A 13296-nucleotide genomic window follows, 5' to 3' on the forward strand; every position below is an offset into this window, starting at 1 on the left:
CGCCGCGAGCTGGCTGATCTGCACAAGGAGACCGTTACAATGGGCATCTAGGGAGGCCACATTGCGCCGAATGTTGTCCACAATGATACTGTTGGACATGCTACGGGATCAGGAATGAATTGGTGAAGCTGAAAAAAAAAATAAAGTGCAGTACTTGTGATATAGCGCATGAGAGTGTAGTACTTGTGATAGAGCAAGAATGTGATGGCAGGTCGTTGCTGTGTAGATGTCCTGCCAAGATGCACGTGATCCTGTCTAGGTCAGGCAGGGTTCTTAGCTAAAAATGAAAGGGCTGCGTATAAAACAATTCAGTCTCGGCGAGTTATTCCGGTACCAATCCATAGACCCTCACAGCTTATGGTACCGCTTTTCGACCAGCCCTTGTCTAGTTTTATCTTAGCATCACTTATAGGCTGTAGCTACGCTTACCGTATCCATCAGTAGCATGAGCCGGTCCCTCGCGTTCCCAACCAGAGCGTCACAATCTCCGTCTAACGAGAATCATGATCAAATTACCATTGATACCCCCCCTTGCAAGGAACCATTTGGCTACTGCTTAAGCCACCAAAGTATCTACACGCCTCAGCACTGCCCGCTCATGTGATATCCTGCACGCATTCCGAGCAACCTTAGCCGCTGTCCAGTATAAAACGCCTGGCCTTCCCCCGTCTCTTCCTTTATGACTACTCCGGCTCAATTCACATTCCTCTAAGTCAGTTGACTCAGTTAAGGCCCATGTCAATTAATATCACCAACTACCAGCAGAACGAGACGGTTTCGTGCCCGCTCGTACTCGTCAAAGGAACATGCACCACGTCTGGGTTGATCCGGGTGATTCACCACGGACTCGACCAGAACAAGTTCCCGGCACAATACTTCTCAGTGGACAACGGCTGCTTCCGCGCGCTCGTGCACTTGGAAGGGGGTGAGAACACGGTGTACTTCCAGCTCGTGGATGGCGAGATACGTACGGATGAGACGTACCGCGCGACCGCATCGGTGGTTGTGCACCGCGAGAGCAACACGTTCGCGCCATTGAAAATCCACTACGTGCCAGTCGTGCAGAACAAGCCGATCCACGTGTGCATGATTGTCGCCAAGGATTCGCCCTTGGTGTTTGATACGCCAGGCTACAAGAAAGCCAAAGAGGGCAACGGGTTCGATCTTGCGGTCCGCAAGTTGAGGCTCGGGTGCCGCTTGATGCAGACCTACACGCTCGAGGAGATGCGCGCGAACGGGTTTGGTAACCGCACGTTTGCATTTGCGGAGGAGTGGACGTGTAGCTCGTTGTCCAAGCAGGACTTTGACAAGAACGGCGAGGGGCGCGCGCATATGGACATCAAGGTGCACGTGATCACATCGCGCAAGACACTTGCGGAGTTGCGCGACCCCAACATGGCGCAGCAGAACCCGAAGGGCAGCAACACCGGCGGGCTCTTCAGCCACGCGCTTGACGAGTTGAAGCACTACGGGGGGCCCTTCGAGGAAGGCCACCGCACGGCCCAGGCCGCGGTGATGTACCTCGACGCGACGTGGGACACGCAGTTGCAATTGATCCTCGCGCACGCGGCGCTCGGCGGTGGCGATGACCGCATCAGTCTCGCAATCTTTGGCTCCCAGGGCTTGCACCTGTGGCCATCCTTCGTCGAGGATATCATCCCCGCGTTCCAGGACGACACGCGCCTCTCCATTACCGAGGTTGCAAACGATTGTAACCAGTGCGGCACCTCCTGGGAGACATTTACGTTGTCTATGGGCGCGTTCATGCACGAGATCGGCCATTCGCTCGGTTCGCCACACCAGGAGTCCGGTGTCATGTTGCGTGACTACATCTTCCTCCAGCGGTCGTTTTGCACGCGCGAGACGTACTGCGAGCGGACAAAGGCCGGAGAGAGCCTCATTGGGAGAGACGGAAAGTGGCCTAACGAGTGCCACTGGCACCGCTTGGACTTGATCCGCTATCTCCACCACGGGAGCTTGGGGTTGCCGACTGACGCGTACGATCCGAGCTTCCAGAAACGTACCAAGACGTTGGGGAACGGTGCAAAGCCCGTGGATCAGATCTATACGGGCGTCCAGGGCCAGCCTCTAGGGTTCCACGTGTCACAAGGGTGCATCGTCAAGTCCACTAGCGGAATCTATCTCGTGGAAATGGATGTGGATGGCTTGGCGCGCGCGTGGATCGAGTACTTGCCGAAAACCGTTGGTGGACCGGGCCAGCAGTACGACCTTTTGCTCAACTACGAGGAGTTACAACGCCGAATTCCGGAACGCTTCAGAAACAAGAAGATGCATGTGCGGGTGTTGTCTGGCTGCGGCGACTTCAACATCGATGACTTTGAGAAGTACTGTCACGAGGATAGCACCGTCCGTTTGGGCGGCGGCGTGGTGGGCTACAAATCTACGCTCTTGGGACGCCTGTTGGAGCACGAGGTGGTGGCCCAGGTGGATATGAACCTGGTTATTGGAGCGAGGGTGTATCATGGAAGAGCTCTTGACGGGATTCGCTTCTTTGTAGGGGCAGGGGCTCCGCCGGCTCTCCCACCGAGGAACTATGGGGAGAAGCAAGGGTTTTTGGGTAAGGTCACTCAGAAGTTAAAGGATGTAAAGCTCGAGAGCCAGAGTCCACAGGTGCCAGTCCACAGTGACTCGGTGCTCTTTGGAAAGGAAACAAAGGACTACACCGACTTCATGTTGAACCCCGGCGAGCGCTTTTCCAGGTTCCATTTCCGCAACGGTGGCTGGGTCGATGCGGTGGTGTTAGAGACGACCAGTGGGAGAAGATCAGCCAATCTCGGAGGCGGCGGTGGACATGTTACCACATTAGAGGCGCCACCGGGGCTTTCTATTCAGGGGTGGTACGGGTTTATGGACAGGTGGGTGTATGGGATTGGGATTGTCTATGGCTAACAAACATGGATTATGGGCTAGGCCAAACTCGGAAACTGTCGTGTATGTCCACCCTGTATGATATTTTCTGACCCCTTTTCTCTTGCCGTCAAATTAGACTAACCTAAAAGAAACCTGAAAGGTGTTATATTAACAATATAGTATCGATATGGCGCCTACAGTATTGGATTTGTACAAGCCCGCCATTGGGAATTGCAGTGATCGTCTGTGGCTGGCCATTTCGACACCGTTTGTTCAAATAACTCAGCAGCCTGGGGCTGTTTCTGGGGCTGTTTGCTTGGTTTATCAAAATATGCATGTATAATAGAATATAAATGTATTGTATATCCATAATTGACCGCAAAGTTTGAAACTAGGCAATACACGATTCACCCACCGGTTTGTTCAAACATATTATCCCGTAACGACAGTTTTTCCTGCAAGCCCTCGATATCTACAAATAGGGATTTCACGAATCAACCTCCGAGAACTCAGGGCTACATCATTAAGCCTCTCAGTGACATACCCGATTAGCGGTAGCCAATTCACACACATTACAGACATATTTGGCGTATCAGTTAATTAAATTTACAGGGGGGCTAAAAACATCCAAAAAAAAAAAAAAAACCCTTAACATGCTGTCATTGCAGCATCCACATGTTCCGAAACAAGCTTCCACAACGTCTGGTTTTCAAATCCATCATCCTCGAAGACGGCCCTGGTGATGTGCTGAATGGCCTGGGTCGCAATGCCCCGCCGCTGCCCGTTCTGGATCACCACAACCGTATCATACATGGCAATGGTCGAGAAGATCTCCATCGGGCTGGCAAAGTCCATAGGCTCTTGCAACGTCTTTACTCTGTTCTTGTTCGACTTGAGCTTAAGGTCAACCCCTTCTGCCAACTTCTTCTGTGACGACACCTCAAGCTCGTACTCTTCGTCGGAAGACGGAATCGAAGCCTGTTCTGGCCAGTTAAACGCATTCTTCAAAACCTCAGGAGCTTCTGTGTTTTCGTCCATACTGGTGAGGGAGTTGCCCAGGATAAAACTGCCGAAACTAAGACCGACCGTGCTGGACTGTGTGGATGAATTTAGGGATGACATGACTTGTGTGTGGGTGTAGGCAGCGCCAATGGCCCCGCCCGGGTGTCTTTCCCCAAACAACCGCTGTCTGTCGCTCAATCTGTTGATGTGCAAGTCGACCAAGGCCATGCACGCGGCATCCGCAAGCAAAAGGCACAACGTGGTGGATATCGTAGGCGCCGCAAGGCCGTAGATGGTCTCTTCGCTGAACTCCTTTGGCAACTCCGCGTACAACATGGACTGCACCTGCGGGTGCTGTGACAACTTTGACAACTTTTTATTACTTAATAAAATCACGGGGACCGAGACCGGGACATGAGGCAACAACTGGAGCAATTCCGGAGTGTTGCCACTGGCGGTAATGAGAACAAGACAGTCTCCGTGGTCAGCACGGATGACCCCCAAGTCTCCGTGGAGCGCCTCAGATGGATGGAGCAAGGCTGCGTGAAGGCTGAGCGAGTTCATGGTGGCCACCACCTTTGATGCAATTTTGTGCGACTTCCCGATTCCGGTAATGACGATTTTACCCCTGGAATGGAGCGATGTGTTCATAATCTCGAGCGATTTCTGCATGTTGGCACGCGCAAACGCAGAGGTGCTGAACTGGTTCACCAAGTGGTTCACGGCCAAATTCTGGGTGTATAGGACGGTTGAGACGGTGCTCAATGCGTTTTGGAGCAGTTCGGGGCTCGAATTCATGACGTGGCGAAGTTGTGTAAAGAGATAATGAGGGCAGTTTTTAATATGAATGCTTCTAGAATCCGGTTTGGGCGGATTTTGCCTGGGTTCTGCCGGAGGTACGCAATATATATAGAATTCGGCTACTTGGACGGCAAACAGGTATGGCGAACAAGACTAAAGTGGAAATCTCGGGCTTATGTAATTGACGGGTCCCGTACATACAGGAGGTATTGCTTTTTTCTCGCCCTCAATCCGGTAGCAACGCGCAAGTTTTACTTTCACGTTTCTTTTGGGGACGTGGACTTGGCCGATTAGTAGCCTTGGCCGTTGCCTGGAGGTCGGCAACGTGGAGGACCTGCTAGAAGGATAAAGTTGAATCGGGTACACGTGGTGTTGCGCCTTCCTGATTATGTTCCTAGACTTTTTTGGGGAGCAACATCCTGAAACATAGGACCTGCAAGTTTCCCTTAAAGCGAACGAGCCAGTTCGAGCACAGCCCAGGAGAATCCGCATCGTGCTTACAATGGTGGTGTGTCGCGCGTCTCCAGCTTACAAATTCAGCTAAATTACCCTGGCTTATCAGTTCAGACACTAACACAATTTTAGGGTTGAATTCCCGATCTAAACCTACGTCACAGTACGGTACTCCTATGCCACCGGCGTGGACTGGGGGCACACGGCACTTATTTTCCTTGGGTTTATTGTCGGGAAACGTTTCTCCATTCACATGGTTTACTTAAATGTACCTTTTCCGCCAGATAGTTTCCCAGCGGCATGTGTAAACGGCTAACTAAAAAGAAGGTTCTGGCCAGGAGCTGTGGCTGTGGTGATTAATCTATGTTACCCTTATCTCCGTGCCATGAAAACTATCAATCATATTGCTGCAATGGATGTCTCACTCTGATATTTCAGAGCCATTTTAACTACCCTGCTAAACTTATTTGGTGTTTTGGTCCCCCCGTCGGATTATTTCGCGGAAAACTGCGAAATGGCTTAGGTCCAAACCTCGGGCGACTAGTTTAGGTTTAAATTCTGCGCGAACCTGCGCAAATCAACTGAGCTATGGTAGTATGTAGCGACAATATGGTGACCTCCGGCTAGGTGTTTAGACGAACCACCAGTGTATTATGGTGGTTTTAGAAAGGATAAGCCTCTCGTCGGTGGGGGATTTATTAAAATGTTTACATGATCGATCTATGTAATTTTATTGACAGACATGTATAGGGCATGGCACGGGGGGAAATGTGGCTAATATCCGTTTCCATATACCAGCTTTGAAGTGGTAGTCCCAGAAGGTGCCTTGATAAATATAAGCAATTCGAATATTTGTTTCTTTCCCTACGGGCTTCAAGCCGGTGAGATCGGCAACCATGAAACGGTCTGCCATAAAATTCTTTGCCCAAGTTTGTTCTAAACTTACTTGGCGATAATATTTGAGTGAACCCACTTGTGCTATTAAGGTTATTCGCGTCATCGATGGCGACATTTTGATCTAAAAATGCGCAAGCGCGTCACCTGGGACGCACGCAATATCAAAAAGAGTGTGGAACTCCTCATCAGGGGCTCGAACCCTGGACGTTTCGGTTAAAAGCCGAACGCTCTACCAACTGAGCTAATAAGGACAGTTCGCTACTCAGTAAATGAGAGTAGTTCCCAGAATAGAAAATATATTCCTAGCTAGCCTTTTGATAACCGGCAGGCTAAACGGTGTATTATGCAGGGATCCCCATCCTCATCGCCTATGTTACCCAATAACTTGCCATCAATGCGGCTAAAATACCGTTACAAGCACCAGATATAGTAGTATATAAGTATCAATATTAATGTAAGACACGTATGTAATTGACGATTATTTAGAGAATTAAACCTCCATTAGCAGAAAACTCAGGCTCGGCTCTATTTGCCTCATCTCGCCTAAAACTTTCCCCACGTCCATAAAGACTCGCCAGGGTTGACCCACTCTCTGTCATTATCCGCGTGGAACGCCAAACCCTTACCTTCACCCTGGGCGATGATCGTTTGCAAGTAGAATCCGAAGTCCGCCTCCTTAAAACCACCGGCCAATCTAGTCTTAGCCTCAGCCAACGTCTCCTCCGCTGACTGATGCTTTCTCTCTAACTTAACGCCGTGAGACTCCTCCCACTTGCTAATGACATCTTCCTGCGTGACGCTATCGGAGTAGACTCTAACTGTGTTCTTTAAAGACGCTGGGGGCGTGGACACCACCACGGCAACGGTGTTGGCAATATCTGAGAGGGTAGTAACGCTGAATTTCAAAGCTGGGTCACCTCTGACGGTGGCGGTCTTGGACTCTTGGTCGACACCGACGTGGCCAACGATCTCATACAACCAGCTGCCTGGAGCGATAAAAAGTGAAGTGACAATATCAACCACCTTCAACCCCGGGTTCTGCTCACGCGCAGCCGCAGAATGGGCGGCAACGCTTTCAAACACCGGAAAGTAATCAGTCTTGGCAAGGTCGGTACCGAACTGAGACGGAATGTAAACCTTCAAGGAAGGAGACGCCTTGATGACTGACAAGACCGCCTCTTCGTTGGCGCCATGGCCCACCAAAGAGATGAACACACTGGTGCCATCCAAGGCTTCCTTGAACGAGGAGATATCATCGAGGCTTGCTTCGTAGTATTTGATTGAGGCCGAGTCCTGCTTGCCTTTCTTGGAGCGGGTGATGACTCTGATTGGCAACTGGTATCTGGAGCTGAACTGAGGGGAGGTGAGAGCCTCGAGGATAGGAGTTCCCACACTCCCGTTAGAACCGAGAATGGCGACGATTGGCTTGTAAGATTGAGACATTGAGAATTGTTTGAGTTGTTTTGTTTTTGTTTTTTGAATAAAGGGTAGTTAATAAAAATCCTTCATCGACGGGGTAGCGCTGTATTTATACATTTTCAGAACTGGTCACGGGTCAAATGGGTAATCCTGATTCCGAATAGCTATGTCTAAACCATGCTTAGAAGTGAAGCTAATTTGTCATCCAAACCTGCATGTATTGGTGGTATGGTTCACAGCGGGGAATCGGAATTTACCTGTGGAAGCAAAAAAGAACCTTCTCGTGCAGTGTGCCTGGAGACGAGAATGACGCGAGATGGCTCAGGGAGGCATGCGGCGCACGACATGGCACGAGGAATTTGTAAGCAAATGCCGACCCTGTAGGATTCGTCATCATACGAATACGGTGGCATAATAATCTAAGGTACAACTATCGCGCAGCAACTCAAAACCGACTTAGGCCAGCGGAACCCTCATCTTAAGGGTGTTACATCCTTCGGCTTCTCGGATCCTTTCCTTATCCGAAGTGACGTGATACGGTTATTATAGGAACCCCTCACTCTCTCAATATATCTAGTATATGATAAAATCAAGAATATTCTTAGCTAATGGTTATCTACTATTACCTACAAGACATATCGCACATGAAACTTAACGCCTGTATAGTATAATTTGTAAGCTATAATAACGTACACCCCCCTCCGCACTTGTCACAAAACTAAAGGCCCTCCATTCTAAAGCAATTCGAAAAGTGATAAACCGTGCTATATACATCTCTCAAGTAGTACGGTCATACGCAGATATCGATCCGAAAAGCACCCCCAAACATTAGGTATTTCACTTCACATCGACATACCAAAATTTTCATGTCAGAGCACTATAAGTACCACGAATTTTCTGTCGCTTCAGCCCCGTATAACTTACACAATCTAATCCCAGTTTTGTGAAAGGTTTGGTACTTCACCACGTTAATATTTAAGCCTCAAGTCGGGTACATCCTCTGGGTAGAAGCCCGCGCATGCGGCTTAAAAAAATTTCAGAAGGACAAGCAGCATTTAACGAGTGAAAACCCCCATCTTATCTCTCTTTCATCCATCAATCATACCATGTCTGAAGAAGCTGTTTCCCAAACGGATGCACAGCCCGTTCAATTTAGAATCATTGTCGGTTCCTACGAGCACAATGTGTTATGTCTCTCTCTTATCTTGAACGGCCAAACTCCGGTCTTTCAGCCGATCTTCCACTTTCAGGCGCACACTTTGTCCATCCAGGCCATGGACATTGCCAGGAGGTATTTGGTAACCGGCAGTAATGACGAGCAGATCAAAATCTATGATTTACAAAAGCGAAAAGAATTGGGGACCTTGTTAGAGCACGTGGGCTCCGTCACCTCCTTGACCTTCTCCAACGAGGGTGCCACCTTGGACGAGGCCAACAAGAACCAGGTGATCAACTCCACCAGCGGTAAGACTGGGAAATGGCTCTTGTCCGGGTCCGCCGATGGGAAGATTGTCATCTGGCGCACCAAGGACTGGGAAGTCTTTGGCCAGTTAAAGGGCCACAAGGAGCGCATCAACGACATTGCGATTCACCCATCCGGAAGAGTCGCCATCTCCGTCTCCGACGATAAAACCATCCGTTTATGGAACTTGATGACCGCCAAGAAGGCTGCTGTATTGAAGATGAAGGGCAGAGACACCTTGGGCGAGTCTGGGCAGTACGTTAAGTGGTCGCTCGACGGGAAGCACTTCTTAGTCGGCTTGGTTAACAAGATTTTGTTGTATACCACCGCCACCGCCAAAATCGCTAAGAAGATCAAGTTCACCCAGAAGATCATGCACTTTGACACCTACAAGATTGACGACACAGAGTACGTCGTGGTTGGCTTGGGCAACGGTGCGCTCGAGTTCTACAAGATCGAAAACCTCTTGAGAGACGCTGAGGACGAGGAGCAGGAGGAAGAAGACATCGATACCGTTTCCTTCGAGCCGGAATTCACCTTGCTCGGGCACACCAACAGAATCAAGAACTTTTCCATCATCTACTTCAAGCTGTCCGGCAAACAGTTCTTGACCTCTGTCTCGTCTGACGGTAAGATTGTCGTGTGGGACTTGGCCTTGAGAGACCAGGTCGCCGTCTACGACACCGGCGAGAGATTAACCACCGTGTCGTTGGCCCCTGAGTCTGTTGAGAGATTCGACACCATGAAGAGAAGACTCGAGGAGGCCGCTGATATCGACGACGACAGTGAAAACGAGACCGACGGTGAGGAATTGAAGAAGATGATCAAGAACAAGAAGAAGAAGACCAAGAAGGCTAAAAAGACTCAGGTCAGCGTTCTGTTAGAGTAGCTACAATAGTGTATAATAAAAATAGGAAGCAAGCTAAAGGTAGATTGGCAAGGGGTTTATCGTAACTGGGAATAGCATCGGCTGGATTCTGGAATCATTGACAAGAGCTGTCTGACTTTGCGTTCTATAATCGCAGCTGTTGCCATTGCAGAATGCTATTTTCCTATAGGATCTGACTTTCGATCTCCTATCCGTTCGTAAAGTACAGGTTAAAAATCTCCAATATATCCGCGGTACTGGGACCAACATACCTGCTCTAGGAAGCACACCGAACCGCAACCGTTCCTCGGGTCCTTTTCTAGTCGCTTTCAATATCCATAATCGCGTCGTCGTCATCACTGGAATCTTCGCCCTTGTGTAAGTCGTTAGCAAGCAAATTCACGTCGTCGCTGAGCAACGAGTTACCGTGCTCCATGCGCGAACGGGACTTGTGCACCAACGGGGTCTGCATGGAGTGGCGTTGCTTGCGGGGTTTCAGGCTGCTAGTGCGGCGAAGGGCCTCGTTCTCACCGTTCATGTTTTCTTCCAACGCGCGCTTGAGCAAGTCGGAGGCGACGGGGTCATTCGGGGCGATGGCCAACGCGTCGTGGAGGGTGTCTATAGCCTGGAACACGGCACCCATCTTCAAGTGCACAAGGCCGATAGCAGAGTGAATGTTGGCATCAGTGCCGCCAACGCGCAAGACCTGGTGGAAGAAGTGAAGCGACTTGTCGAACTGGCCAAGGCGCCGGTACACGTGACCCAAATTGGCGTGGATGGAGAACCAGGCCTTGCTATCGGCATTCAAGTACTTAGCAGCGGCCAATGCCTGGTTGAAGTAGAACTCAGCCTTCTTGAGGTCGCTCTTGTGGTAGTGGATCACGCCCATCTCATTGAGTAACAACGGGTCCGTGGAGCAGATCGAGTAGGACGTCGCAAGGTACTCCTCCGCGAGCACGAGGTTGTTCATCTGGAGATACTGCATGCCCAAGAACAAGTTGGGAAGGTGGGTGCCCGGAAAGAGGCGTGCAGCGGTGGCGTAGGTGCTAATGGCTTGTTCGTGCTCACCCTCGGCCGCGAATGTGTGCGCAAAGCCGATCCACGCCTGCGCAAAGTTGGGGTTGATCAGCGAGGACTTGGAGAAATAGCGGCGGGCCTCGGGGATCTTCCCAATGCTGAGATAGTAGACCCCCACGGCGAGCCACGTAACATGGCTTGTGGGATGGTTCTCGGCCAATTTGTGCGCCATCAAGAACAACTTGTTCTTGCCTCCGAGCTCGTGCAAGCAGCTGAGGTAGTTGGGGAGCACGCTGAAGTTGAAGCGGTCGCGCCGTAACACCGCCTCACACACCTCGAGACACGCCTGGAACTTGCACTGCACAAACAAGAGGTCCGCACGGCTGAGCATCACGTCGCAGTTGTCGCCTAAGCTATACTCGTCACGCAAGCGCTGCGCTGCATCCTCGTACTGGCCGAGGTGCATGTACTTGTTCAAGCGCGTGGTGTAGAGGAGCCGAACGAGCTCATCGTCGTCGTCAAAGGTGAGCGCCGCGAGAAACTCCCATTCCTCCTGCGGCGCCATGAGGTGGTTCTCAACCAACTCGGCAAACGCCTCGAAGCACTTGATGTCCACCATGACCGCCTCCTTGTAGCATTCCTTGGCGCGCTCGAATGCGTTCTGGCGCGCAAAGATACGCCCGCGGAGGTAGCACATGGACGCCTCGAGCTTAATGCCGCCGTCCTGGTTCTTCACCGGGAACGCGTCTGAAAACGGGTTCACCTCGCCGAGCACGTCGAGCGCCTCGTCCCACTGCCCGAGCTGCGTGAGACAGAGGGCACCGAGGTAGCGGCACGACACCGACGCGTCGAACTGCTTGCCCAGCAAGAGCTGCCGCGCACGCACATAGTTACCGCTTGCGTAGTGCACCTGCGCGAGCCAGAACGCGTCGTTGGGGTCACCCGTCAACGCGAGCACCTTGTCGCCCACGTACTCCGCCGTCTTGTAGTGGTGCTGCATCCATGCGTCGTGGCGCCAGAGCCGCAACTTCTCCGCCTGCGAAAGCGGCGCGGCGGCATTGGCTAGCGGGTGCGGGTCAAACGTGCTCGTTGTGAGAAACGTCAGATTGTTGTTCGAGCCCGGCGTGTTAAAGAGCGTGGGGTTCTGTGGGGTTGCAAAGAAGTCCTGGCGTCGGTTCGACACGAGCGGCGAAATTGTGAGCGTTGAGTTGTGCTGCGAGGGACTGTTGAACGCCATGGGATGAGATAGGGTTGGAATGAGATAGGGTGGGGGTTAGATGCGATGCAATAATGAGAGTATGGAGGATATCGTAGGAGTTGATGCTATAGGAAGCTATTGGTACACTCGGTATGTGATATGCTATATGCTTTGAAGCAAAGGTAACAGCCTATTTTGAAAGCCGTCGGCGTGTTTTGCTTTTGCGCTCTATGGGCGTGCGAAAACCGGTGGGTGCGGCGTGATAAAGTACAAGACGAGCTGGGGACTTTCGACGAGTCGTTTAGAACGGGAGTGAGCAGAAGTTTAAGCCAGCTTGGTTTGGGTTTTATCGAGGTCTTGCCAAAATCTGGGTACGGCATAAACAGTTGGCTCTGAAGGGATAGCTGAGATGTTCCTTTTTAGGGATCCATATGGTTCTATAGGACATTTTATGAATTGTCTGCCAAACTCGCAATTAGATGGGCCTGGTGGGAAAACTATACTGCAGGCCATGCGAAAATTTTCAAATTTTCATACTAATCGATCCTGTGGTGTGCCATAAGTATATCTATGAAATTATTCAATCTTTATGCTAAATTATATCGTATATATTACGGTATATTAACTTGAGTATTAATAGATAACCTTATGCTATTGTTTTACTTATATATTTATTGAAAAGTACAATAAATATATAGGTATAATCTATTTTTCAATAACGTTGAAGGAAACGAATCTTAGATATAATTAATACCCATTAATTTTATATTTATTAATACTTGCTTCTACGCTTATTTTCCAAATCACCTTGAATACGAAGGATTTGGGTTATTTTTCACAAATCCAAAGCCACCCTATTATGCAAGACAGATCCAAGGATCTTACTTACCGTATCCCGTATCTATCCACGCTCCACCTTCTGGGACTGCCCTTAGGGGTTAGGGTGATAGCATCAGAGGTGGCATGTCTCCGGCTGGCTGTACGACCTGCACAAACTTTTTCTCGCTTGAGATTTTCGTTCAAATTCATATACGAGTTGACATTACCAGTTAACTCAATTTATTCAGATTTGAAGCTACTCGGAGAATCAGATACCTTGTTTCCTTCGAAATATTTCTATAGTTTACTTTTGCGTATGACTCTTCGCTCATGCTCTGTGAGGATTGCCCAAATCGTCCACGAGCGCGGTTAATCTCTAGAATCCTGTACAGACATGTGCACCTCTGAGTCAGAGATGCCATGACCTGTGTGTAAGTATAAGGGCCATATGGTTTTCTGGGGGTCCTGTACGTAAAGTTTGTCATACGC

The 13296-nt window shown here is 50.1% G+C and overlaps 5 protein-coding genes and 1 non-coding gene across 6 annotated transcripts; 2 read left to right on the forward strand and 4 right to left on the reverse strand.

Annotated features, from left to right (window-relative positions):
• The first annotated feature begins 417 nt into the window (after positions 1-417).
• BABINDRAFT_86894 (putative metalloendopeptidase) lies at positions 418-2972 on the forward strand. The gene has a single exon (XM_019132845.1). It carries the CDS (start codon positions 736-738, stop codon positions 2908-2910), a length of 2175 nt encoding a protein of 724 aa, XP_018983922.1. The 5' UTR covers positions 418-735; the 3' UTR covers positions 2911-2972.
• Positions 2973-3457: 485 nt separating this feature from the next.
• Positions 3458-4797, reverse strand: BABINDRAFT_162798 (uncharacterized protein). Its single transcript, XM_019129546.1, has one exon. It carries the CDS (start codon positions 4669-4671, stop codon positions 3520-3522), a length of 1152 nt encoding a protein of 383 aa, XP_018983923.1. The 5' UTR covers positions 4672-4797; the 3' UTR covers positions 3458-3519.
• Positions 4798-6202: 1405 nt separating this feature from the next.
• BABINDRAFT_t285 lies at positions 6203-6275 on the reverse strand. Its single transcript has one exon. It is a non-coding gene; the product is annotated as a tRNA-Lys (tRNA).
• Positions 6276-6460: 185 nt separating this feature from the next.
• Positions 6461-7671, reverse strand: BABINDRAFT_162799 (uncharacterized protein). Its single transcript, XM_019129547.1, has one exon. It carries the CDS (start codon positions 7465-7467, stop codon positions 6568-6570), a length of 900 nt encoding a protein of 299 aa, XP_018983924.1. The 5' UTR covers positions 7468-7671; the 3' UTR covers positions 6461-6567.
• Positions 7672-8549: 878 nt separating this feature from the next.
• BABINDRAFT_9358 (uncharacterized protein) lies at positions 8550-9794 on the forward strand (the record flags this gene model as incomplete). The annotated part of the gene is made up of 1 exon (XM_019132951.1): positions 8550-9794. The coding sequence occupies one exon, from the start codon at positions 8550-8552 to the stop codon at positions 9792-9794; it is 1245 nt and encodes a 414-aa protein (XP_018983925.1).
• Positions 9795-10092: 298 nt separating this feature from the next.
• BABINDRAFT_172314 (anaphase promoting complex subunit) lies at positions 10093-13229 on the reverse strand (the record flags this gene model as incomplete). The annotated part of the gene is made up of 2 exons (XM_019130877.1): positions 10093-12013; positions 13210-13229. 2 exons carry the CDS (start codon positions 13227-13229, stop codon positions 10093-10095), a joined length of 1941 nt encoding a protein of 646 aa, XP_018983926.1.
• Positions 13230-13296: the final 67 nt, after the last annotated feature.

The sequence above is a fragment of the Babjeviella inositovora genome, assembly GCF_001661335.1.
Source record: "Babjeviella inositovora NRRL Y-12698 unplaced genomic scaffold BABINscaffold_10, whole genome shotgun sequence".
NCBI classification, from domain to species: Eukaryota; Fungi; Ascomycota; class Pichiomycetes; order Serinales; genus Babjeviella; species Babjeviella inositovora.

Excerpts from the sequence above, each read along its gene's own strand:
- BABINDRAFT_162798 (XM_019129546.1), bottom strand. The coding sequence starts at position 4,671 with ATGAATTCGAGCCCCGAACTGCTCCAAAACGCATTGAGCACCGTCTCA.
- BABINDRAFT_162799 (XM_019129547.1), bottom strand. The coding sequence starts at position 7,467 with ATGTCTCAATCTTACAAGCCAATCGTCGCCATTCTCGGTTCTAACGGG.
- BABINDRAFT_86894 (XM_019132845.1), top strand. The coding sequence starts at position 736 with ATGTCAATTAATATCACCAACTACCAGCAGAACGAGACGGTTTCGTGC.